Raw genomic sequence first — 25,529 nt, forward strand, 5'->3', positions numbered from 1 at the left:
TTGTTTGCGTTCAAATGTATACCTTCGCGTGGAGTACCCATCTGGGTAATTGCATAAATGGAAAATCGAATTCGTGAGGATAAAATTTTGTCTACATTTTTAAAGAGTCAATGAAAGTCTTCCCGTACGCTCCTCTGAACATTGGTACGTATGGCGTAAATTATTTGTGGGTCCTTCTACAATCGTTTACGTTCCATTTGTACCCTTTACTTATAACAAGTACTTATTTTATTTTTTTTTCTTTTTCCCACCTGATGACACCACCTTCCCAGAAAAATAAAACTCTTACAATGTAGGTACACCACGGATGCGCAATATCTACAACCCACCATTTGAAGGTACCATTAAAAATTATACTATTTTAACCGTTTCCTGAAAGTTATTTATTTATTTTTTTTTAAAGTTTTAAAAAAAAAAAAAAAAAAATTGCACGTACGCATTATAATGCCTATATATGGTTGTTCACTTTTACGTAGCCAATTTTGCCCATGCAATTACGCACACACGTATTTGTACATATAATAAAATACATGTAACTGTACGAAAGCGCGACGTGTACAGTACAGATGAATTTCATTCCGAAAATGACCCCTTCACAATGCTTCTATAGTTTCGGTTTTGGGCTCCAGAACAGAAATGTTGTCAGGCAAAATGGATGGCAATCCTGTCTTCGAGTCAACAGCAGTGGGTAACATAATCTTAACTTTAATACCTAGGACTCCTTGTTTTAATTGTGCCGATCTAGTAGCCGTGTTAACAAATCTTTTGGATGGTTCTCCAGTTGATATTAGGTAACCATCACGGAATTTCATACTCTTAGCTCTCTGGGCTCTTAATTTTCCCGACACAATAACTTCACATCCCTTGGCGCCTGACTCCATGATATGTCTGAGGACACCATAGCATGCACGTCTGACTGCCAATCCTTTTAGTAATTTATATCTGAGTGACTCTGCTTGTGCCATTGCACACAGTCCTCTGTGCTCTACCCTCTCTGCAAACAATTCAACACTGTTTGTCGATTTGTTGAAGAATCTTTTCTGGACCAAGGATGTGAGTTCTCTGATTCGCCTTCCTTTATCACCTAATACTTCCCTGGTACGCGTAGCCCTAATTATAACTTCCGTCCTGGGGTGAGAAAAAAAATAATAATAATAATAATAATAATAATAATATGCGGCAATTTCCATCAAGCACGTAGAAAAGGGCATTTACTGAAATGTATAAATATGCACGCACGGTTAACGCAGTTTTTATTATGAAACGTATGTTGGTGGCACTTCCAATTTCGTAATTTCGATAAAGGAAAAATACACAGGTCCACATATGAGACCGCACATAGGGCCTCTAGATGCCTCTCCGCTCTTCATACCTTATCGGTGTGACCCTGACTTCTACACCTGAGTATCCATCCTCGGCTAAAATTCGGGCCAAGAATTCATTCAATTCAGCTTGGAAAACACCATCGTTGATAAATTTTCTCTTTTTCGATATCTGTGGAGGGGGGAATTAAAAATGGAGAATACTTAGTAGCTCATCGAATGCTTTGGGAATTGCAACTCTTCCAGGTGCATCCTGAAATGTACATTTCAACATTTGCGTATCCGTGCACATATGCACCTCTGGCCTCTTTATCTCTCACAATAAGAAGAAAAATTTTGCTCTTGGCCTCCACCAAGATTTGGCATTATGGCAGGCACACCTGAGCCTGCCCCTATCCATGTTGGCATATCTCTGGATCTCAAATGGTTTTTCTTTTTCCACAACAGAGCATACGCATGTAGATGTGGATATATACGCCCCCGTGACAGGGATAAAAACAGAGCAACAAATCATATAGTGGTGGTTGTATTTGCCCCTAATTTTTACGTAAACCATCTCGCTACACAAATTGCTGCCAACTCACAAAACTCTCATGTTTATCCTATTTAGGGTAAAAACACGACTATTGGTTCACTCGTCAAATGAGCAGTTATCGTGTATGTACGTATTTTCTCTCTCTCTTTTTTTTTTTTATTTAAGGCTTACAGGAGCTGACATCTTTTACGCGGGTTTTGTATTTTGTTCAAACTGGTTTGTGAGGATAAAATGGGATTCTATCGCAAATGCCACTTTTGGAAAATGTTGTTTCAGTTTTTTAAACCTTTGGGAAGTTTGAAGTTACTCAGCAAAGAAGATCTTCTTAAATAGTCCGTCACTGCTATCAGTTTTTTGGATGTTTTAAATTTCTTCAATTTTGTTGCGAATTATTGCATATCTCTTTTGTCAAATGCTATCATGTGGCTTTTTATTATTTTCGTGTCACTGTTTTCGTTGGCGTGTTTTTCTTGCATTCTAAAAAAGGAACGTTTTTTTTAAAAAGAAAAATTAATTTTTTTTTTTTTTTGTTGCCGAAGTTCGGAAATTACGCCGCGAAAACGTGTACATAAAAATATATCCACAGTATAATTTTGCAGTGAGTATTAAGTGCGATGCTCCAATGGGATTTTATTATGCATCCCTGAATACATATATGTGGCCCTGCACCTGTTGCGGCAGGAGGGGCTCATGTAACATATATATTATATGTACGTAAGCAGTAGCCTGGTTGACGGGAATCACCCTTTCGCGCAATTGGGTATAGGAGGCTCTCTGTACATATTTATGCACGTTATAAAAAAGATACACAGAAATGTGATCACCGACACGTGGATAAAAAAAAATTTGATATGGAAATTTCGTTCCGTTACCGTTCATTTTACCCTTTTTTTAAATAAAGTGCGAATAAAGTGTTTTTAAATTAATCAAACGTTTCACATTATTTTTAATGTACGTTAGTGAAGCCTAAGAATGCATCCTGTGAACTCAGATCCCCTTAGTCACTCCAAGGGAACAATGCGAAAACAGTAAAAAGCAAAGGGAGCGCGTCGTAACGTCATACGAATACGGCCAACATATCCTCTATATATTTGTTACCGTATGCGCACAAAAATTGCAACAAAATAAAATGCGCAACACGGGATTCGCCTTAAAGTATAACGCGGGAAAAAAATTCATGAAAGCTTTTTTTTATGATCCAAAAAGGAAAGCAATGTTTTCCAGGTTCATAAAAGAACTAAACAGGCGTTTGGCATAATTTTTTTTCCTTTTTTTTCCATAGTTGGTAATACAAACTCTAAGGTGCAGAAAAAAATGTTTTATTTGTACTTTTTTTTTTTTAACAAAATCCACGTGTTATTACATTTAGATGTTCACGCGAACTTGTTCTCGCAATCGTACAACCCTGTTGTGTTTACGGCATCGGGATCAGACGAATGCAAGGTAGTCGCCAAGCTGTAAATCGCCAATCTGTACATATGGTCATCTTAACCGTGACCTTTTAACACTCGTTCGTTAAGAACAAGCGCACGCCCAGCTTGCCCCACTCGGATGGATTTTTCGACCCTGTGCGCAGTCCAACCTGTAAATGCATCATGCGAGGAAAAATGGAAAAAATGAAAAAAATGTAAGCAAGACAAATATATTGTACTATGCTGCGTAAATGCAACAAACGTAACGCACACATTTCGCGCAAAGCTCACCTTCATCAGGTAGTTCTCTCTAATGTCTACAACGTTCTTCTCTTGACACATGTACAGGGGGCAATAATAAATGTCATTGTCCTCTTTGCTTTTTTTTTTTAATACTACTTTGAGATACACGGTCGGAATGATGAAGTACAAATTATTATTGTCCGTCTCCATTAACGTCTGGCTGATGAAATCCCATGTAGCACCCTGCAAAATTAATTTCTTTATGTAAATGCCCTCCTCGACGCTTCTGCTCTTGAGCTTACTTTCATCAGACTTGTTAATAGAAGTAAATTCGAACGTTATTAAATCATGGCTGATGTCATTCTTTTTGGAATATTCATATAAAATATATTTTAAGACACTTCTGGGGTTACAAAATCCACCAAGCCAATGAACTGCCAATGTCCCGTTGATGCTCCACTCATTTAGCTGATTTACTCTTTCGTTTAAATCTTCAAAAAATGGAACTAGACTTTTTTTCGATATGTAAAATGTCTTCCAGGAATTTGGCACTAATCCTTCGCTAAGGTATCTGATGGTTTTGTAAATTTGTTTATTTATCACGGTTTCGCCCTTGAGCGCTGCAGTGGGGGGTGGGGGGGGAGAAGTAAGAGGCGGGGTGCATTTCGACGTGGGTTCGCGTTGTGTAGTGCACCGGGTTAGATGCTCCTCTCATGACGTACCACATTGCACCTTCGCTATCGACTTTCGAACCCTGCGCAGAAGCAAGTTGTGTTTGTAAATTTCCTGGCACATGAGATTGGTGTACACATACTGCTCCTGCATGCACTGTTTCTTCATCACATCGTCCACATAGATCTCGTGCGGCATGCCCTGCAGGAGCATCTTCGTAAAGGAATACACCTCCTTCTCATTAATATGATTCGATATCGCATTATGGAAATGATATTGATTGCGGTGCAAAGAATTCACGTGAAAGAAAAGAGAAACAATTCCTTCAGAAGCAATTGTATTGAAAGGAATTTCAGCACATGTCTTCTGTCCAAATATCTCTACGCTATCGTTATGTGGAATTTCTTTCAGGTAATTGTTCAACACTTTCTCATTTGTTACGTCGTTGGGAAGGTAATAATTTGGGCAGCTGGAAAATAAATACTTCCCCTTAAATATATTGTTGTTGAAAAATTCATTTGCATATATATTTAGGAGCTCTTTATCAAAGGAGTCATTAATTTTGGATCCGTAGATAATGTCACAAATGTAGTAGTGGAAATAAGGCCAGTATATTTCTTTAATATTTTTGTTGAAGAATATTTGCGAAATGTACTTACTCAACATGATATCTTTGTTATTGAAAAAATAATTTTCGCTGTTCCATCCCAAGTTGTAAAATTTTTTCCTATTGTTAAGGATTGAATGAAACCAGAACAAACTCAGCATCAACTTTTTATATTTGTTTAACTGGATATTTTTATTTTCTTCCAATTCCCATTGCTCTTGGAACAAAATGGATATGCTTTTTTTTATATTTGGTGGCTCTTCCAGAATGACGATGATGCTCTTCTGCAGCAATTCCGTTGGGAATTGTTCACTCGGCAGGGAGGATAGGAACAGGCGGAAATTTGGGTGCACTTGTATCTTTCCACGTTCGCTTTTCTCCAACTGTAGAATATCTGTCTGCGGGGAGTTAGCACCGAGGCCATTTCCGTACTCCTCTTCTATCAATGCGGTGTATGGCAATGGATCGGCTTGCTCGGAATTAGACACCTTGTCCATATCCCCCCCGTCTATTTGCAAACTGTCCAGATGGTTCTCCCCTTCTGTGGCATCTCTTCCTGGTTCTTCCAATTTGGGGCTTCCCTCCCGCTGTTCAATCCCTGTGTTGGTAACAACCCCAACGGTGTTCGCATCAGAGCCAATTTCATCGGAGCTACTGCTGAGTGTGAGACCCGACGTAGAACTACTGCTTAGCACATTTTCGATAATCTTGGCTAGCTTATGCAAATTCTGAACGGAGTTATGCAAATTTGAAATGAAGAGGATGTGTCCATTCTCCATGGCATCCCTCAAGTAATGGTACACAAAATGAATGTTCTCATTTGTGAGGGTTAAATTTTTCAACTTTTGATTATTCTCAAGCGCGTAATTATACACATATTGGAAGGGGTCAAAATTATTTTTGTAAATAATCGTCAGGGGGTCAATACTGTTGGTGGGTCTCAAAATAAATTCGAAGTTCATATGGTCTACCTCAATATCGTTGTACGACACATTAGCGTACACTAAATTTTCTATGGCTTTGTTTAACCTGTCTGGCCTTAAAATTTTGATGATAATTAATTTTTGGAAAGAATTCAAATTAAATTCCCATTCGTCTGGAAGTGCATAATTTTCTACTTCCAGGAAATTGAACCATCTTCTCCATTCTCTAATGGACTTAACAAATGAGTTGATAAATCCTTCGAAGTTTTTCAGCCTCTCGATGTGTATTAGGTATTTCCACTTTTCTTCACTTATCCAATCATTCCCTGGATTAATCACATCTGTAAAATTATCCTCATTTGAAGCTCCGCAATTACTATTTGTATCATCATATTCGGAGTACTCATTAAAATGATCCTCTTCTTGATAATCATTTGGCATTTTAGTATTTGAATCGTACTTTTTCTTTTTTCTTTGCTTTTTTCTTTTGTTATTCATGGTGTTCAAGTTTCCCTTCAGTTTGTCTTTTTCTACATCATTGTTGTTCTTTTGGTTTTCCTTCAGGTTCATCTTCGCTGCCGCTTCGTTTCCGTCTTTTTTAGTTCCACCTTCCTTCGCATTGCGCGTACTCTGCTTGGTGCGCTCTCCTGTTTCGCTGCACTCACTTCCGTCCGCGTTTTCCCCTTCGCGGTTAGAATCGTCGCAGTTTTGATCGTCCTCTGCCACCTCTGCATCGTCTTCCTCTTCGACATCGACCTCATCCTCGTCATCTTCAGCTTCTCCATCTGCGTCCTCCTCTTCTTCCTCTGCCTCCTCAGCTTCATCAACATCATCTTCCACTTCCTCCTTCTGCCCATCCGCATAATTGTTCGAATCGGAAGCGTCTTTCCCTGCGGCGGCATTGCTCACCACACCATCCACTGCTTTTTTCCGCTTGCTCTTAGTCCCTTTCTTACCCCTGTTCGTACCTGCATTGTCATGCCCCTTGCTCTTTTGGCTATCCTCCCTGGTGAGTCTCTTCAGATATTTTGTGTGCACCTGTTCACCACTTGCTTCATTGCCAAAGGTGAAGAAGTCGTAATCTTCCTGAGAAATTTTATTTTCGAAGATCATAATTTTGCACAAGGAATAAAACACAAAAAAAAGATGGTGCTTGTTGGCAAGGGACACTTTAGTATACTTCAAAAATTCAAAGAAGTAATAGTTGAACATAATTTCTTGTCTCTCCGTAGTAGAACTAGATGAAATTTTTTTATTTTGTTTGAATATTTTCATACAGTAGGTAAAAAAAGAAATAAAATGGTCCAGAGAAAATTGATAATAATTATTGACATACTTCAAGTCATTCAGTATGGTAAACAAAATGGCCACTTTTTTAGCTAGCTGTTTAAACATATTTTTATTCATATTCATTCTGCTAATGGTGTCATGCACTTCTTCTAGTTGTCCATTTTTTTCATCAATTTCGGACTTGGACTGTAGGAGAATGTTAATTAGTTGATCATCTTCTGTAATTTTTTTTTCACTTTTTGTTATATGTTCTAGTATGTTGTTTTCTAATTTGATGATTTCTTTTTTCACTCGGATTAGACGCATGAAACACTCTTTATTTTCCTCTTGTAAATTTTTCTCCTCATTCATAATTATCACATTTAGCAGAATATTGTCGAGAGACTCTTTGTTCAGGCTGAATACAATAACCGTGGTGAGTGTGTAAAACATCGTATCGAGACTGAAGCAGTTTTTGTTAGACACTAGGAACAGCTTGAAGTCTCTGTGGATTTTTATTCCGTCCAGAAGCTGCAACTTCATTCGGTAGAGCTTCTCCTCGTAGGCCATCTTGCCGATTCCCCCTGAGACGTTGGTTAAGTTAAGGCCGTTAACTGGGCCAATTTGTCCAAATGTACTTACTACACCTCCCCCACTGTTGTTCGCACCACCTTTGTATCCTGCCTCGAAATCTCCCTGAAGTATTTTCTTCCTCTTAGCGTACTCCCTTATGAGCGCGTCGTTTGCAGATTGGCATTGACGATCATCCAACATCGAACTGCTTTCCCTATCCAAAATGAACTTGTTGTATTTCTTAATGGTTAAAAGTAGTATGTCCTCCAAGTCCTCATTGATGTAGTTGATTAGTAGAGACGTTCCAGTATTCATACAATGAATTATTTTAAAAAATATGTCCGATGAATGAAAATCAGAAAAGACAATCGATTTTCCATTATTGAGGTAACTTCTCCTAATCCAGTTGGCAGCCTGGTAATGAGGATCCACTATCAGAGTGGAGAGAAAGTTGTTGTTAATTAAAATCGAGTTCTCCTTCATATATATATCGTTAGATAAAAAATTAGTTCTAAATTCGAGGGATTGGATAGGATCAATAAAATAATCGACTACGTTAAAATTGGTGTTGACAAAAATGTGGTTGCGAATCAACAAATTGTAGCACGCATCATAAATTAAAAATTTCCGATCTTCATAATTGAGCAAACCAGTGTAAACCAGAAAAAAGGAAGACAGAATTGATTCTCCATATATGCTCTTCCTAACGCGTTCATTATCCTTAACATATTTTTCCCATCTATTCTTTTCGTCCATTAAATTGAGGAAGAATTTTTCTACATTTTCAATCCTTTGACATGATTCTTCATATGACCTGCTAAGTTCGTCACTCGTTTTGGTGCTTTCATTATGTTGTTCCTGCAGGTGTTGTAAATTTTTTTCAATTTGGTTCAGCTGTTCCATGGTTAACTCGAGTTCCTTTCTGTTTTTGCTTAGTAACTCTTCAGCTAGCTTCAGGCGCAGCCTCTTGGGTGCTACTTCCCGGTATACTTGTGCATACATTTTTAAAGCGTGAACCCACATGCACAGGGCACCAGTAGCGGAGGAAACCTTCTTAACAGCTTTGGGAGAGTATATTGGATTTTTGGTAAACTTTTCAATTTTTTTTAGCGTCTTATCAGATATGGAGTCTTTATCGAATGATTTTAATTTGTTTAAAAAGTTTGCATCTCCTAGTTCAATTTTCGCTTGTTCCCAACTTGGAGTCTTATTCAAAATGATCATAACAATTGATAAAGTTTGCATGACGACGTCTGGAGGTTTTGTATAAGCCTTTACTTCTGATATGCTTTTTTTGTCTAACTGTTCAAGGGACTGTGTGGCAACTTCAAGCTCCGGAATTGCATTTTGTAAATCTTTTCTCGCATCTTCGGCTAGCTTTTGCGTTTCTATCTCGACACTAGATATTCGAATGCTATCTTCTTGTATTTTTTTTTTCTTTTCATTAGATTCTTGTTTCTTTTCCTCTATTTCTTTTAGTAGTTGAGTGCATTCGGTTTGCTTCTTGGATATATTTTCCTTCTGCAGACTTAGCTGAATTTGCATTTCTTGAATTTCGTTCCTCGCTTCAGCCAATTTGCTCAGCGCTATGTTAATTTTCTTTTCTTGGTTATTCGTTTCTTCAAATTTCTTTTTATACAATTTTTCGAAGAATTGTAAAAAGTTGAAAAAGTGTTTAAAATTTATATACTTTTGTATGTTTAGTTTGTCTTGTACAATTTTGGAGTTTCTAATATATTTTATATTATTCTCTGCCTCGTCTTCATTTTTATTTTCTCCGTCTTCAATGTTTTCTTCCGTACCATCGGTAATTGTTTTCTTACTTTGCATGATGATCTTCGTTTGGTTGGAGTTCATATGGCAGCTTTCCTTGGTGTTAATTTTGAGGCTATTCTTAATTTCCATGGATTGTTTGTTTTCCTCTAGTAGAGCATTTTTGGACTTGGTTAACGTGGAGTTTTTTTCGTATCTTCTATTCTGTTCATCTAGATTAGGGACACCAAAAATTTTTTCACCTGCGTTTTTACATCTCTGATAATCGCTAAAGTTTGTGTGACTACTAAACTCGTTGAGGAAAAAATTCTTTTCTTTTTTCTCCCTTTCTAGTTTCTCCTCCAAATGGTGTAAGACACATTCGAACATTTTCAATGCTGTGTTGTGCAGCTTGCTAAATACGTCCACATTTAGGTTATACCTTTTGAGCGTTTCTTGTGCAATTATATTGTACGAAACATTTTTCCATGAGCAGAAGTAGTTGACTGTCGACTGCTTCAGGATAACATTATACTCGTTGGATATTTTTCTAAACATTTTACTTTTCAATGTGGTAAATAAGACGTAGTGATAATTTGTCTTGATCAGTTCCTCCACCATTTCGCTTAGTGTATCGAAGTTTTTAAAGCCGATCTCATTCTGCAGGAAGATGTTTTTCAAGTACGCTATTTCTTCACTGTTAAATATGTTAATTATATTGACGTTGTTGTAGAGCTCGTGGAGGAATTCCAAAATATTATCACTCATGTTATCGTCCAGGTAGTAAAGAACGCACCTTTTTTCCTTCTTATAGCAGTTGAAAATGGCTTCTTTAAATTTTTTTATGAAATAATTACACTTTAGTTTTTCTATCATGGACACGCCTTTATTTGCGCTTATTGAGTTCGAGTTAAATTTGTTCGCTTCTTCTTTGTCCAAAATAGGTGTATTCCTCTCCATAGTGTTTACAATATGGTTTGTCTGATTTCCCTCTTTGTTTTGTCTCTCTTCAGGCTGGCATTCTCCGTGCGGATTGTCCCCCTTGCTAGTTTCCCCTTCAAGTTGTGCTTCCACACCTATCTGTGTGACATTAATTCCTTTCTCTCCGTTCACCTGGCTTACTTGACTTTTTTCCCTCTCCTCAGTATCCATAATTCCAACTATAGGGGGCGCCTTCCCATTGTATCCGCTAACATCGTGTCCCCCATCGAGTAATCCATCTCCACCTTCATCACCCCAGTTCCCAACATTGGCATTGCCATAGTGGAAATTTTTAATTACATGAATTTTTATTTGATATATAAAACACGCAATTAGGCAGCACGTAAATTTGCCCGGGCCGCTGTCTCCAATCGATATGAAGTGCTCATTTTCGAAGAGAAAGATTCTGGAAAATTTGCATATATTTATCATGGCTTCTTTAAACAGTATAAAATTGATGGGTGTGCAAATATTGTTGAAATCGTTGTCATTCTTACTCACGAGTACGGCTATATCCTGGGACATCTTCTGCGATTTGTCCAGCGAGGCATTCATGGGGTGTTCATTTGGTTCGCCTTTCGCCAAGTCATTTCGCTGTACATCGAGGAAGCCATTTGTCTCTCCATCTGTGAAGCCATTTCTCTCCGCATTTTCATAGTTACTTCCCCCATTGTAGTCGTCCGCGTGTTGGAACATCTCATATAGGCTGTTTTCCCTGGAGGCCACTGGCCTCTGCGCGCTGCGACAAGGAGTGTCCTTCTTCCCGATGCCGCCGGTGCGGGCAGTACCCACATCTGCTTCATGATTTTTGAAGTACTCATTTTTCTTCTTGTAATAAGGGCACAGAACAAAAGTGTTGTAAGAAGATACAACTCCCCTGAAAAATTCGATGAGGACATTTTCATTGGACACAGGCTGGTAGAAGAAGTAGGGGTTCTCATTTTTCGTATCATGAAAATTGTAGGAGCAGAAATATGAGGTCTTCTTCTTGGGAAAAAGATAATTATAAACTACGTAGAATTTTTTATGTAGTATATTTTTTAAAATGCTTTTAAATTTTTGCCTTTCATTTTTTAAAATTAGTTGATCCCCAAGAGAGCGAAAGCATTCATTAACCCAAAGTCTAAGTACACTTTCTTTCTCTTCATATATGGGAGCCTCCGAAAGGTACATGCCTTTCATTATTTTGAATATATGCTTCAAGTGGAAAAAGTAGTGATAGCAATTTAAGTTGGCTTTGAAATATTTGGCAGCATCGAAAAAGATTTTTATAGTTGACGAGGAGAGAGGTTCAGCCAAATTTTTTATCACTTCATGGAAATTAGAGAATTTATGTCTTAGGAAAACGTGGAAAGTATTTTTCATGCATGCTTCGTCCATCTCGTTCAGATGTACAACGTGTAGTCTGTTTATCAATTTCCTGTTAAAGGTGGAAGCACATTTTCTGTTATTTCCATATATCAGGAAGAAAAATAAATTTTCCACATTCTTAACAGACCCGTTGTCCTTATTATAGTACATGTTGTAGTCAATGAATTGGTTTAGGAACTCAAAGACGCTTGTGTTATTCATGGAGCTTCCATTTTGTATCTCTGAATTGTCTCCATTAGGGTTGTTATTCTTTGAAATGCACTTCCTGTTAATGTTGAAGTCGAAGAGGGCATTCCTTCCACTGCCCTGATTGTTGATGTTACCATCGGAGAAGTAATCCAACCCAGAGGAGTCATACTTTTGCAGATTGTTCAAGTCATCGAGGATGAAGTACAGGCACTTTTTATTCCCCACCGGTTTATATATATTTCTACACTTCTTTTCAACATTCATTTCAATTTTTTTTTCCAGCTTGTTCGAATTGCAGAGCTTGGAAATGAAGGTGTAATAGCTGGATATGTCTTCCTTCATATAGGGCAAAATATTATATTTCATGAAGAACGTTTTTCCACTAAATTTATTCCCAATGAGCAGGACATTCTTTTTGTTGTACATTAAAATGTTAATAATATTTTTTTTCCTTAACGATTCTACATTTTCTATAAATATATTGTCATTGAATTTTTGATGGAAATATTTTTCCTTGGTTTTTTGTGTGCCATTTTGGGTAAGATTATCCTTTTGGTTGTAAATATCTTTCAGGGAGGAAGACTTATTATAGCTCTCGATAAAATTGTCATTGAGCACATTGTAGTCTTCCTCATGATGTCCGTTTTCGAGGTTATTTTTTTCTCTCTTATTATTTCTATAGGATAATAAATTATCGGAAAAATTGTTATTTGAAAAGCTATTATCTGAGAAAAAATTATTGGACATATTATTTTTGCTGTATGTGTTGAAGAGGTCCGAATCGAGGTAGTTATTGTTCGAGTAGACGTTATCCTTAGAGTAATCGCTAAACATGTGATAATTTTCTAGCATACTGGCGTCATTCATGTTGTTTGCATTTGTGTGTATAAAATTGGTGTGATAAGTCTGATAAACGTTCAGGGTATTTTTATTATCGTTGTCACTGAAGAGGTTGTTATAGTTGATGGTGTACTTGTTGAAATTTTTACTAACGTGTAAATTGCTGCTGAGAAAGAATTTATTAAAATCCGTCTCAGGGTTTATTGTTTCACTTAGTTGATTCATACTCATATATTTCATGGAGCTATCATTTTTACCAAAGTTGTAATTGTCATAGGAAAAAAACTTCTCCTTCACGTTGGGTAAGAAGTTATGATTCGTGGTGATCAGCTCATCCCATAGCACCCAGTTAAAGTTGTTCTTACTAATTATGTAATCAAAAACGGTGTGTAAATGTGGGAAGCTGTTGTCTATACTTTTGATCAGCAGGTCCAGAGACTTTTTACTTTGGGGGCATAAAATGTTACAGAAGGTGTAAATAATAGATTGGAGAAATAATTTTTCTAGGCATAAGGAAGGGTTCAGATTTTTTGGGAAATTTTTATCATACAAATTGCACAGCATGTCGTACAACTGACAGATGGATATAATAACATGCGCGTCACTCACATCGATAATTAAGTTATATTTATTCCTCTTAGCATTCATAATTTTTTTTATATATTTGTTGAAAAATCCCTGCACCAGGTTTTTCTCCTCTACATTGGGAAAATTGCTCTGCAAGTAACTCTCAATCAACCACTCGTAGTTAAATTCTTCCTCATTCATGTAGACAATTTTAGATCGACTTATAAAAGAGGGAGCAGAATTTTTTAAATTTTCAATCTCAAAAAATATAAATACATTATCTGCAAATTTTATTCTATTTCCATTTATTAACGTTAGTACTTTATTTTCATCCAATAGGGAGTGCAACGGTTCAGTCGTAAGGATGTCCAATGGTCCATCCAGAATTAACCACTTCTCGCTCATACTGTTATTATTCTCAAATAGCCTTTTCATTATTAGGGACAAAATGCCATCTTCGTACACCTCCTTCTCAGAATTGTAGTACCCATACAACTTCTTCACATCTGTCGACATAGGGTTAAAGACAGTTATGTCTACAGAATAATCATTCGTGTTAATATTTTTCTTATACTTGTTTGAAAAATCGAGTAGTGCCCCTGTAGAATTTTTACTTTGCATTGAAAATGCGCTGCTAATTTTGCTCAATTTTTTAACACTTCCACTTAGGCTATTATGACTGGTGCTGTGGCTTCCACTATTGCTGCTGTTGTTTTTTCCCATCATGTTTGCATTCCCCTGATTTTTGTACTTATTAGAAAACAGGTTGACCGGATAAAGCAAATTGTAGCTTTCATACGTCCCCTTACTGTTCAGAGATGCATTCGATGGGACGTTATTTATTTGATTAATATAGGCAAAATCGTCCATAGCGCGATTTATCTCACCATTGTTGGTGATGCCATAACCATTGTCGTAGGTGGCGTCTCCCTTTACCTTCCCCTCATAGTGTAGGAACTTCCCATCCTTGTTATCATCGTCCATCCAGTTTAGGTTACCTCCTCTTACAACGTTCGCATTTCTCACAATCTCGCAGTAATGTTTGAAAATGTTTATAATGCTTGTTTTTCCTGTACAAGACTTCCCCACTAGGACAATTCCTTTATTCGTTTTTTTAATTTTGTGCAATTTTAAAATACTATTTATGTAGTAGTCGTTTATGGTATATCCCATGTTGCTCATAATGTCTGTTATAATTTTCACAGAGAGGTCATTATTTTTGTTCTTTTCTGTTTTTTTTTTTACTAGTGGAAATAATTCCTTGAGGAAATTGTAAAAGATGTCCAGATCGTCCTTCAACAATTTGGATTCGTTTACCTCCACCATGGCGTCATATATAATTTCCTCTTCACTTTTTATTTTATTGTTTAAGATAAAATCTTCAGACACTAAATTTAAAAACTTCTTTATTTCTCGCAAGTCAATTATGTACTGCTCCTGCTTAGACAGAAACTCGTACAGTAGACTGTAACAGATGTGTATTTTTTTGGACAATTTTTTTGCGTTTTTAAATCCAATGGAGATTAGAGAAAATTGGCAAATCAGATGAAAGTTGGGGGGCTTAAAGGAGAATTCCTGAATCACGTTATTGTAATTTTCTAGCGAATACAAGCAGTTGTCATTGTTTTTGCACAGTGTGAGGTAGATGGAGCAATTGTTTTTTACCTTAATATGTTTCCCTTCGAAGAAGGCGTGTCCGCTGCTTGTTGGTGAGTGGAAATCCAGGGAGAGGCTTCCCTGGGCGTTTCCATTACCAATACCGCTTCCATAGTTGTTCCCCCCCTTTTGCGTTTCGGAAAAATCCCTTGACTTGCCACACTCACCGGATTTATCACCCCCTGGTTTGTTCACTGGGGCTACAAAATTTGCCTCCTTCGAATTTATCCTCACACCGAATTGAGAAACGTTCTTTTTTTTCTCCTCGTTGATGGATAAATCTGCCTGTGTTTCACTACAATGCGTATTCAAAAAGTGGTTATCGAGCTTATCTGCACAAATTGTAGGTCTCCATTTCGCCATTTGATGATAGGAAGATATGTCTTCGTAATTCATATATTCCTGTTGACCGTCTGCGCAGTTACTATCAAAGTGGAACTTCTGCACGATGTGCTTTATGCACCTGAATTGTTCAACCACGATAACGATTACACTTTCGTCTATTCTGTTGAATTCGTCAAAACAGCACCAAAATCCTGACTGCAGGATTCCTGATAAAATATTCCCTATATATTTGGACGTGTTATTATTGTTACAATTTATGGAAATAATATTCGTCCCAAAAATTCTGCTAAAATCTTTTATCGTTTCACTCTTGCCAACACCGGTTTCTCCTTTTATAGCATTCACAAAAAAATTGTCTAAGGAGAACAAGCAGGAATAGAAGCATTTCTCGGTTAAAGGGGTGATGACTAACCTGTTTGTATTTCCCTGGTACTCATAGGCGTATTTTTTCTTGTTGTTGAAATAGTGTAAATATAAGGTCATGGATTTATTTATCATCAGATTTATCGTTTTAAGATACTTTAGTTGCTTGTTATTTTTATTGGCCAGATCAGTTGCGTTTAGATTATCTGTCTTGAGGGTATCCTTCGCAGCTACATTGTCGAGGTTTTCTCCCAGGTGATCTTTTGCGGGTTTATTTCTCTTGGACAGGATTCCTTTTTGGAATGTTTTAGCTACTTCTCCTGGGGGTTCCCTCTTCTCCACTTCCGCGTCGGCTTCATCTATCTCATCTATTTGGTCTGCCGCCTCCACCTCGTCATTTTCATCTGCGTCGTTTACCTCATCCGCTTCTCCCTCTTCGTCTTCCTCGTCTGCGTTGTTCTCATCCTTCTCTTTCCCCTCCTCCATCGATTCCATTTTTGTATCTGATTTTACTTCGTCGTCTCGCTCCTCTTGCCCTTCATCTTCGTATTCGTCTTTTTCCTCTTCTGCCTCATTTTCTCCCTTATCCTGCTCCTCCTCCTTTTCGAGGATGCCTGCATTCGCAACGCCGTTAGCGCTTCCCTCTTCAGCACCTTTTGCATTTACACTTGAGCGGTTGCCAATTTTTCTGCCGCCTGTACTTGCAGTGAACTTGTCCCGTTTCGTATATTTTTCCACCGCAGTGGACGAATTTTTGCTATTGACAGATTTTCTCACTGAGAGGTGCGCGATGTTCTTGTTCCTCTCATTTGTACTGATTGTTGACGCTGCATTTGTCTCGTTTGCCCCGTCATCAACATGGGTTGCACCTTTAACGTGGGGCAACTCCAGCTCTAGGTCGTGACGACTGCTGCCCTTTTTGTAGGAATTTTTGTTAGCATCTTCTGCACACACAAAATCTGCCTTTTCCGTCACATCGTTGGATGAAAATTTTTTCTGAAAATGGGAACTTTCGTCATACTCGTCCTCAGACAAAATATATTTCAGCTGACACATCCACAAAAAGTTGTCGTTACATTCTATTTTATTTTTGATCAGTTTTTCTGCAACATCTTTGTAATAACTTTCGAGGATAATCAAGGCGCTGATTTTTATGTAATTTTTTTTATCTTTGATAGTTTTTATCAAGTCTGTGAGGAAAAGTAGCTCTTTATGGTTTTGCTTTTTCATTTGGTTTACGAAAATGTGTGACCCTTTGTTAATTTGAATTTGAAAGTGTTCATATTCGTTGGTAAAATTGATGCACTTGCTGGCCAAAACTAGCTGCTGAGGGTTGTTCAAGATCCAGTTCTTCAGATTTTTTTCTTTGAGTTCTAGCAGTACATTTACCAAATCCAGCTTCAATGTTTCGAAGATATTTTCTTCCAATTTGTTTAGAATAATAGTTGAGGATTCATAATTTAGTTTCATCTTGTTGTGTAGTTTTATCTTTTCCTTGTATTGAGAAAAGATATAAATGTCAAAATAGGACGAACAGTTAATATCTGCATTGTCTACATTTGTGATGCCCTGCTCATATGTATTGGGAAATTCGTCCCTTTGAATTTTATCCTTATTATAGTTGGAGGTAATTTTATGAGCCCCTTTTTTGTAATTAAAACTGACGCTGCTTTTGTTGTAATCGTATGCAGCAACACCACACTTTGAATTATTTTTTTGAAAATGCGTTTTTTTTTCTGAGGACACAAATTCCATAGAATAAATGGAGGAAAATATTTTCTGTATTTTTTTTTTTAACAACATTGGATTTTTATATATGCCAAGTATTTCTAAAATTTCTTTATTGGATAAAAAGTAAAATCTAGGGAAGGAACTTTTCTTCTTCTCCAAATAACTCTCTAAAGATTTCTCTATAAAGTTTAGCTGTTTCTGTATTTGCAAAAATGTGCACACATTATTACAGTTGTTAATTTTGTCCAGCACATACCCATTTTGGAAGCTCTTAATCATTTTCACAAATCTCTGATTACACAAATTGTACTGCTCGTAAATCTTATTCAGGTGTGGCTTCATTTCGTCGGAAGAAGACAAAATGGATTTTAAGTATTCATTTTTTTTCTGAATGAAAAATACAATTTCTAGATTGTCATATAGGTTGCCTAATATTCCTTCCCACTTTTCTGTTTTTTTTAAAAAATTTATGTCAAAGTTGTAAATTTTAATATTATTAAGAACGAAAAGATCTTCATTGATGTTATTAAAAATCTTTTCTGTATCTTGTATTAGTAGAGAAGATTTACAATTCTGTATTGACAATTTCATATTTTCGTATTTCTTAATGATTTTTTTTAAGTTATTTTCTATGAGCATTTCCTTCTCTGCGTTGTTGTACAGGATGGTGATAAACTTTATTTCTTTATATAACTTTTGTTCTATTATATCATTTAGGGTGATGCTGCTGAGGTTCCACTGGACATTTGTCTTCAGTTCTATCTCTTTAAAATGCCTATACTTCATGCACTCGTTTGTTAGTATTTCTACAAGGATTAGTGAAAACTTGAGCTTTCCGACGTTGTTTTTTAGCTCTTTGTATATCTCCCAGCTGTTTCTTCTTTTCATATTTATTAAGAACTGCTCGAAGATGTCCAGAAAGTTTGTTTTTAGCTGATTCAGGAAGAATTTTATGTTTAAATTTTTGGCTTCCTGAACAACCATCCCTTGACCTCTTCCATATTCTTCATCTTGTGCATTCTTCTCATCCTTTTTGTGTCCATTAGGATGGAAGCCGCCTGAGTAGCTACTCTCCAGTTGGTCTGGTTCCCTATGTATCTCTCCATCTCTAGAAATGTCCAAGTCGCTTTCGGAATCCTGCTCTTGCTGTATAAACCCCAGTGTATCGCTCATGTGTTCCTTTTTATATTCCTTCACCAGTACAAGTAGATCATTCACTATGTCGTGCAGGAAAAATATACTAACGTTCTTAACAAAGTCGAAAACAGTTTGCCAAAATTTGATCATTTTCCATATGCTCTTCAGGTGATTCAAATCAATCTCCATTTCATTTATTTGTTCGTCGCATACGTCGTCTATGTTGAATAGGCTTATTTTGTTCTTCAGTCCTTTCTGCATCTCCTTGATGCTCTTCAATTCATCCTCATAAAAGGTGATCATATCCAGAACGTCATTAGGGTTGTTGTCAATACTTATTGGTATTTCTTTATAAAAAACTAATTTCTTTTTTTGCCATAGCTTGTTAAATTCGTTGTACGCATTTTTAATTTCATTTTTCATTTTTTCCTTAGTGTCCAGATACATGGTTCTACTCTCTTTCAGTAGTGCTTCAAATTTGTTGGACAGGATGGAAGAGGTCTTCAATTTCATTATCTCATCTTCGTTTAATTCACCTTTTAATTCTATAAGCTTTAAGTAGTCTTCTTCTAAATTTTCTAACTCGTTTTTATGTGTTGCGTAGTTCTTACTGCAGTGCTCCAGAAGAGCGTTGTGTTCCTTCAGATCGTTTATGTCCACTGCAGTTTTGAGCAGATTGTGGCTGTTTTCTTTAAAGAAGGCATATAGCTCTTCTAGCTTCTTTTTGCACTTTGCGCTTATGTAATCCAGGAATAAGTCTTTATACTTTTTGAAGTCCGCTAGCAGTTCTTTCTTTAGCGTGCTCAGGTTTATTTCGATGAACAGGATGATTTCCTGAAGGGGGCATAGAGGGTAAAGCAGTGTCACAGGGGGGTGAGTAGAAAACACTCCCCTGAAGGGGGTGTGGGGGATATCACCCCCCACTCATTGGAAGTGCAAATTTTGGGGGGGAGTGTTTGCAGCGCAGCACATGGACGGATCTATCCCTTGTCTTTTTCCGCCTCTCTCTGCTCCGTTTGGTGACCCGTTCCTAAGCGGAGCGTGTGCCCCCCTCCTTTATTCTCTTCGTCTGCTTCGCCGACCCACCTTGTCGATATCCTGATTTATATTTTCCTCCAAATTCCTGAACACGTTTATCTGGCTGTAGACGTAAGTCATAGTATCTTCAGCCGAGTGGAGGTTGTGCAGCAATTCTTGCTCATTCAAGCTTAGGAGCTTCAAATTGTAGTGCTTGAGCCACTTTATTTTTTCTTTGAGCTTCTCCATAAAATTGATGTAAATGTTGTTAATTTGACTTAGCAGTTTGCTGCACTGGTTATTATTATCATTTTTCTTGAGTTGATTTTCCTTTGCATCGTTTTGTATATCTTTATCATTCGCATTTGTAGTGCTGAACGCGAAGGCTAGTTTTTTCTTTACCTGTTTTTGTCTATTTTTGAATATGACGACACTAAATTTGGGGAAGCTGAAAAATATGTCGGACGCTTTTTTATAAATTTCGTCAGTGAGATTTTTTGCAGACTGGTGGGAAAAGTCATAAACAAATTCTTTTTTACTATTGAGTGTAACATAAATTTTAAATAAGGGATAATTCTCTACTGCGTCGTTGCTAATTTTATCAGTCAATAATTTATAGTAGTTGTATAGAGAGACCTTAACTGAAATGAAGTACTTTTCCTGGTAGTTCCTCTCAATATTGGCAATGTAGCTCTTGAAAGCATTTAAGCTTTTGTTTGAATATTTTTCAATATAAAGAAGAATTTCTTTCAATATTTTAACAATGTTAGTGTGTTTATCTCGTAAAATGCTTCTTATCCCCTCGAGGTTAATATTCTGGTCCTCCTCAAATTCTTCCAATGTGTAGGTTCTTTTATCATCAATAGCAATGATGGATATTTTTTCTATCTCGTTGAGTATATCTTTTATTTTTTCATCATTCCTTTTGAAAGTGGCAATGATCGATTTTATGTGGATACACTCATTCAGGAAGTTGAAGAGAACGCTCAACTTTATGTTGTCCTTATTCCAATTGTACTTAAAGACAGTGTTCTCAATGTTGCTATACATGTTCCTGAGGACGTATTCAAATATTTTGTACTGATCACTGTTCAACATCATGCAGATGTTGTTATAGTTTCGGACGAGTCTGTTTACATATTCTTTGCACGTTTTAAGTCTCTCCTCATGAAAAGATATTTCAATAATCACATTAGGGAGAAATATCTTTTCGTCTTTAATCTTTAACCAGAAGTTCACTTCAGAGAGTACTTTCTTTATGTCCATGTTATATGTGCTCTCCAGGTACTTTTCCTTCACCTTTATCAGAATGGAATTATCTAAAAGCGTGTTAACAAGCGAGTTGTTCTTCTTTGACGCAATTGTTTTTAACTCATTAATCCAAATATTATTAATCTGTTTTATGTATGTATTTATTGAATTCTGCAAATCGTAATACTTCTCGTATGCCACTTCTTGTTCCTTTACCTTTGGGAGATAAAAGAGGCTATTGAGTTTGTCAAAAGTCCTATGCAGCTTTATGCTGATATTTTTTGCGAGCATGATACAGGAAGAGTGGTATTCATATCTGATGTTGTAGGAGAAATAGTTGAATGGGTTGTCCAGAAAATTCGCAAAATATTTGGAGTACGTGTCTATATACTGTACAAAATCGTTCCATAAATCTACCACCTTCTTATTCATGAACGATTTTATATTTTCTGTGATTGCTAGGGTGTAGAATTTGTCAAATAGGAAAATGGTTGTTTCGAAGTTGATGGAATTTTCAAACGATATTTTAATTAAATTGATGAATATACTTTCTAGCACTTTTATTATTTCCTTTGTCTTTTTAAAATCGCTGTTCCATTCATTATTTTTTATGCTCAGAATGTTGTACTTTAGGTTTCGTATTCGATTTAGCTCATTGAAGAAGGTGGATTCAATATCATTGAACCCTTTCTTGATTATGTGATAGTGCTCATAACTAAGTGTTTTTATGTCTTTTTCCTTCACGCAAAAAAGGAATTGCTCGCACGCGAAACAGATTTCTTTCAGGTCCGCGCACTTCTGCTTGAAGGATGTTATCTACCAGGAGGGATGTGAACAACAATGGGGCAGAATAAGATAAAAATATCATTTGGCGTAATTGTGCTCACCAGAAAGTGGCAAGCCACACTGAGATGCACTCTATAGCGAGACACATGTATACAAAAAAAAAAAAAAAAAAAGCCGAAGCGCAAGTATAGTTAGGTCTACCCTCAAAAGCGCACTTACATTGGATAGATTCATCTGGCGCATGATAGAGTTGAAGGGAGCGTTCTCCTCGTTCGATTGGTTAAACGACATATCCATCAGGTAGTTCCAGTAAAACACAAAGTTGATGCACTCGTCTAGCGTCTCAGACAATTGCCTAACCTCCCTAGTGTACATTTTAGAAAGGTCGATATAATTATGCAGCTTCTTAATGAACTCATTTAATAGCAGAGTTATCAAGCTGTTTATCTGATCCGAATCTTTGTAATATTTCGAAAAGGTAAAAATTAGTTTCAGCCTATTTACAATAATGGGCAAAATGTTGTACACATGGTCGATAGACACATCATCATTTAAATTGGTAAAGGGTTCCTCCAGAATTTTTAGCGCCTTCAGCTTCTCTTCCAGCTTCTCGCACTTTTCCCTTATCTGTGTCATCAACCCGTTGTATGTTTTTATATTCGCGCAGTTGTTCTTCTCCAAAACGTTTAAGATGCAGTTTATTGCATCTAAGTTGAGTTCTTCCAGGAGGTCCTTTAAAATGCCATGCTTTTTCTCTACGTCGGAAATATACTCACTCAGCGTCAGGTAGTTTATTTCTTTGTCGTAGATCTGCACAGAGGGGGTAGAGTAACGGGGGGCACACAGTGTGTTCATAAAGAGCGGCTATAACATTGGCAGTGTTGGTGTAAGGTACACCATTTTTTTTTGGATTACAAAAAATGCATAACGTCGCAAATGTTGGACTAATGTGCTTATGTGTGTGCCATGATTGCCTAATTGTCCACATGCTCACAGGATAGTGAACCCTATTTATTCTCTACCCATGGTAACCCTAATTCAGCATAAGAGTAGAGCCGATCCGTATGTTAAAACGTTATATAATAAAAATGCATATCATCTAGACGGAAATTTTATTTTTGTTTTTCCACCCCGCTGTTCCTCTCCTAACGGTCTTACATTGCTAAACAGCTTTTGGATGTCATTAATCCAGTGGTCCACCAAATTTTCGAGCAACTGAATATAATTTTTGTCAGCCGAGAACAAATGAATCTCGTCGACTGAAAATTTTGGATAGTAAATTAATTTGTTTTTAGAAAATAACTGTGTTATGTACGTCATAAATTCGATAGTTGTGATGTTGAAGTCGTTTTGTATGTTTATCGGAGAGCTGTTTTTCATGTCCAGCATAGGTATAAATACTCTGTCCATTAAGTTTAAAATGTTTTCCTTTATTTTGCAGTTCACCTTATTGTATAGTACCACGCTATCTATATTGTCTTGTGTTATTTTTTTGCTGTTAATTTTTAAAAACAAAATGTATTCTTCAATTGTTTCTTCTATAATTTCGGTGGAAAAGTCCAAAGAGAAATTTAATTTCGTCTCCTCGTCACACTCCATCAGGTATATAAACAGTATCTTGTTACTCATATTATGCAACCATTTTTGAACCACGTTGTTGTAACTTTTATTCCATAAGCTCTTAAAGCTGTACTTTGAAAAACTTATTTTGTTCTCCATCCATAGGCTTATAAACTCTTCACTAATTTCTTCCTCCATTTTGTCATTTTTTTTTTTTTTAAATCAGCATGAACAAGTTGTGAATTGTTTTTTTTTTTCCTTCAAATGTAGACTAGTCACATTGCATGGCCACATGTGGCTCATTTTAAAAGCTAGCTATACAAAAAGGTGTGTGTATTTATGCGGGATGCATTTGAGTGTGTTTCTATATAGACTCACACACGTGCGAAAACGCGCGCTTGAGCGAACACCTCTCCATTAGCACCCTTAAACAGACAAGCGTGTAGAAGGATTTGCGGCGAAAATGGGGTGATATCCAGAGGGGACTCACATCGCGGGGCACAATATTTGCAAGCGTCAATTGTGCTCTCCAGTAGCGCGCGCCAAAGGGGACAAACAATCGCCGAACTAACCTCATGTACCTTGTGAAAGACACAAAATGGAATTGAACGCGGAAGCCAATTAAACAGCGTATGAAGAAAAATACATGTACGCCATTCTGTCATCTACGTACAAATAACTGGAAAAATCCCCCCATGTACTTGTTATTGCTTTGGGGAGGTATTATAAAAAATTTTGTCCAGTACCGCTGTGTGCTCCACGGTGAACTCACGCGTCCCGTTTTTTTTTATTTTTACACATTAACAGGGAAAAAAAAAAAAAAAAGAAGTGAAAGTGGAAAAGTAAAATATGGAAGTAAAAACGGAGCAGAGAAAAGACTTTAAAATTTACCACAATGCAAAGCGGAAAAACGATAACTGACATTTTTCTTGCATAAGCGTAAATTCACTAAAATGAGCAAAGACTCCTTAAGAAATAGGTGAGGCGAACCCCTTTGACTAAATTTCACGTAGCCACGCTATGTAAAATGGCGAAAGTTCAGGTAGACAAATGTTAAAATGCTGGGAATGAGAAATAATGCTCGGCGAGATAAAGCTGTTAAAAATGTTTAAACAATCTTGATAGTCGCTTGGAATGTTGTGTGTAGTTATATGACCATGCATATATGCACATTCCATTTTTGTGAAAGAAAAGCACGTCGTTTGTTTTGTGGAGAAACAGGATAATCGTGCGTTTTTTTTATACGCCTACAATAATGAACGAACAAAAGGAAGGGTAGGTCAAATTGGAGCCACGTTTTTAACGCGCTACATTCAAGGTTATAAATGCGTAAAAGCGGTGATGGCGGAATGTCATTTTGAGTTATTTTAATTCCTTCATCCATTGCGACGAAGGAAAAAAACAAAACAAAGTGGAAACAACAAATGATAAAAGGAAAACGCTGCAAATTATTTCCGAGCGAGCGAAACGTGTAAAATATGGCACATGTATATTAGCATTATTTTCGTTTTTCCCGTGTTGCAGAATCGTTTTGACATTTTCTTAAATTAAAGCATTTATCGTTCTGTTTCGCCTAAAGGGGGATAGGAAAATCCCAGTGTCTTGCTACCCCCTCTTAGCAGTAGCGAAAAAGCGACCAAGACGTTGTCTGGGCTCGTAAATTTTGATGGAGGCCGTAGTCCACCATTTGGTCGTTGTAAAGATGGGCACTATTATTCACCTATGCGTTCATGTATATACACAAAAAATGTTGCATTGCGTGCCACACTCAATATGCTACGAATAGTTAAAAACTAAAAAAGGAATTTACAGGAAAGGAATCATTTATCCATGTGGTAGATATAACTTTTTTTTTTTGTTCCTCAAAAAACATAATGTACTGTGCTGTAATGCAATATAATGTAAAAAAAGTTAAAAAAAAAAAAAAAAAAACACGCACTGTCACATGACACTCCCAATTTGACTTTGTAACTGCATTTTAAAGTAATGCTCACTGCTCAAAATGAATGTCTTGTTGTCCTTTTTTGTCTTTCTCATTTTTAATGTTCACCCGTGGGTGAAATCTGCAACAGAGAATTTAAGGGTATCCAAGTATAACACGGCAGGTAAGGTTTTCAAATGTGTGCGCACAGATTAATTCGTTATGAAAAAGAGAAATATTAAATAAAAACAAAAAAAAAAACACTTTCCTGTTGCCAATTGTCAAGGAATTTCCACCATCATTCTCAAGGGGGGTTACATCAACAGACAGTAAACATGCAAAATGTCACTCTATAATTACATCATCATATCGGTGCACACGAAGAATGTGCGATGTGTACCTTTGCGACACGTGTCCTTTAACAATTAGAGCCTTTCAAGTTTGAAGTTTTATATGACTATGATTAATTCTTTTTCTCTTTTTTTTTTTTTTTTTTTTTTTTTTTT

The 25,529-nt window shown here is 36.7% G+C and overlaps 2 protein-coding genes across 2 annotated transcripts in view; one reads left to right on the top strand and one right to left on the bottom strand.

Moving 5' to 3' along the window:
• Nucleotides 1–593: 593 nt before the first annotated feature.
• On the bottom strand, nucleotides 594–23,300 carry AK88_03982 (40S ribosomal protein S3; the record flags this gene model as incomplete). Its single annotated transcript, XM_012481592.1, has 7 exons — nucleotides 594–1,128; nucleotides 1,373–1,494; nucleotides 3,561–4,132; nucleotides 4,235–19,322; nucleotides 19,575–21,572; nucleotides 21,762–22,352; nucleotides 22,701–23,300. 7 exons carry the CDS (start codon nucleotides 23,298–23,300, stop codon nucleotides 594–596), a joined length of 19,506 nt encoding a protein of 6,501 aa, XP_012337015.1.
• A 1,804-nt stretch (nucleotides 23,301–25,104) lies between these two features.
• AK88_03983 (uncharacterized protein) overlaps nucleotides 25,105–25,529 on the top strand; it is a gene marked incomplete at both ends in the record, with an annotated part of 2,755 nt that continues 2,330 nt past the window's right edge. Inside the window, 2 exons of the mRNA XM_012481593.1 lie at nucleotides 25,105–25,207; nucleotides 25,310–25,352. Coding sequence (XP_012337016.1) covers nucleotides 25,105–25,207; nucleotides 25,310–25,352 — 146 coding nt within the window. The remainder of the gene's footprint in view (nucleotides 25,208–25,309; nucleotides 25,353–25,529) is intronic.

This window comes from Plasmodium fragile (assembly GCF_000956335.1).
Source record: "Plasmodium fragile strain nilgiri unplaced genomic scaffold supercont1.51, whole genome shotgun sequence".
NCBI lineage: Eukaryota > Apicomplexa > Aconoidasida > Haemosporida > Plasmodiidae > Plasmodium > Plasmodium fragile.